The 1846-nt window shown below is 36.7% G+C and overlaps 1 protein-coding gene across 1 annotated transcript; it reads right to left on the reverse strand.

Moving 5' to 3' along the window:
• Positions 1-315: 315 nt before the first annotated feature.
• LOC146822686 (E3 SUMO-protein ligase KIAA1586-like) lies at positions 316-1452 on the reverse strand. The gene has a single exon (XM_085606268.1). It carries the CDS (start codon positions 1450-1452, stop codon positions 316-318), a length of 1137 nt encoding a protein of 378 aa, XP_085462394.1.
• Positions 1453-1846: the final 394 nt, after the last annotated feature.

Consider the following 1846-nt stretch of genomic DNA (forward strand, 5'->3'; position numbering starts at 1 on the left):
TATAAAGACAAAATAACTAAAAATAAAATATATAAATACAAATAAATACATGTTCTAAAATGAAAAACAAAAAAACAAGTTAAGTCTTATAAAAACAAAATAAATAAAATATATTAAATAGAACAATAAATATAACATCCAAATAAGGAAGAGACATACATATAACAAAATAATAAATACATTGACACTGTCAAGAAAGTGTTCTAAATGCAAATAAATAACCTATATAAACTAGAACAATTAAATATACACAGTAAAGCTTAACTTTTCCAAAACATTGCAATGACACATTTTTTCAATTGGAATGGGCTACATCTATTTTTCTAGAAAAGCCCAGAAACAGTCTAAATTGCTAGTGCATTCCAAGTCTTCCTCTTTCCTTGCTTTACTCCTAGTGTCATCAGCTGATCTTACTCCCTTTGCAAGCCAGGACTGAACATAGGGGAATGGGTTTAATCTCCTAAATTGTGGACCAACAAGATTTAAAAACATTAAAGAAGATATTGTTTCAGTCACCAATGATGCTCTTGTAGATGTGCATATAAGATTCATTTGAGAAAAGCCCCGCTCACATTCTGCAGTACTGATAGCAATAGTGTGTAAGGCCATCAAAAGTTCCTTGAACTGCCTTTTAATTTCTTTTCCTCCAGATTCCTTATACTCTCTGTAAGCACGTATGGTTTCCCGGCTGGCAATGTTGAATCTTTTACACAGAGACTCAATATCACTTTCACCATAAAGAACAGGTAGCTTATCATGCCAGTACTGTTTGTATAAAACTTTCACTTCGTTAATCAGTGTATCATACTCAGCCTTTTTGTCGGCAGAATTAGTTCCTCCTGTAGACAACAAACAATGTCTTAGATTTACTGCAAGGCTACGAAAAAACTGACTCTGCTCATTGATTTTGTCAGTGGCCTTTCCTTTGTGCAGCATCACACCTTGGAATATATTTTCTTCCATGGCCTTTTTACATTGTGAGAAATGGTTCCCTTGCCTGTCTATCATTGCTTCAAACACTGCTATTTGCCGACAAATAGCCTGATGAGAATCAATGATTGTAGAATCACGTTTCTGTAACTCGAGTGATAACTCAGATAACTCCTGAAGAGCATCATACATGAGGCCAAGATTAGCAACAAACTGGATAGATGATAACCGCCTTCCTAGGCCTGTGTACATATTTTGTGTTGAACTGTCACGGGAACCATCATCAGCTGCACTAGTAAAGTGCTTGTAGAGAGCAGGATAAGCGTTCCAAACAGCCTCTACTGTTCTGAAGCTTGATGCAACCCAACGAGTATCTAACACTCTACCTATTCTGCAAAGCTGAACATCAAGAGCTTCAGCACATTCCTTTAGCTCCAAACGGTTTTTAACAGAGGTGGAAAATAGAGAATACAGCTTATCAAGTACGTTTTTGAAATGATTTGTAGCACCAATATCTTTCATGACATCATGAACAGCAAGTTCCAGGTGATGTGCTGAGCAGTGCCAGGCTACAATATTGGAAGAGTTTTTTCTTGCAACCTCTTTATAACACCACTGTGGCGGCCAAACATCACTGAAGCTCCATTACAGGCAATTGAAACCAGGCATTTGGAGAGAAAGTCCTCACTTATATTAACTGGAACTTTTTTGAGTGCAGACAGTAAACTGTTTTCTATGCCATCAGCTGACAAACCACTCAGCTCAATGAGGTCAACAAACATATTAGCTGGGGAGTCCATGCCAGGTAGCTGCATTCACATGTACACAATTAAAGAACTTTTCATATTTAACGCAGTGGCTTCATCTAGTAAAAGACATACTTTTGGGGAAAGCTCAATAATTTTGGCAAATATCT

This window comes from Triturus cristatus, chromosome 5_2, assembly GCF_964204655.1.
Source record: "Triturus cristatus chromosome 5_2, aTriCri1.1, whole genome shotgun sequence".
Lineage (NCBI taxonomy): Eukaryota > Metazoa > Chordata > Amphibia > Caudata > Salamandridae > Triturus > Triturus cristatus.

What these genes read in the sequence shown, in the direction of transcription:
- LOC146822686 (XM_085606268.1), bottom strand. Translation starts at nt 1,452, where the DNA reads ATGAAAGATATTGGTGCTACAAATCATTTCAAAAACGTACTTGATAAG.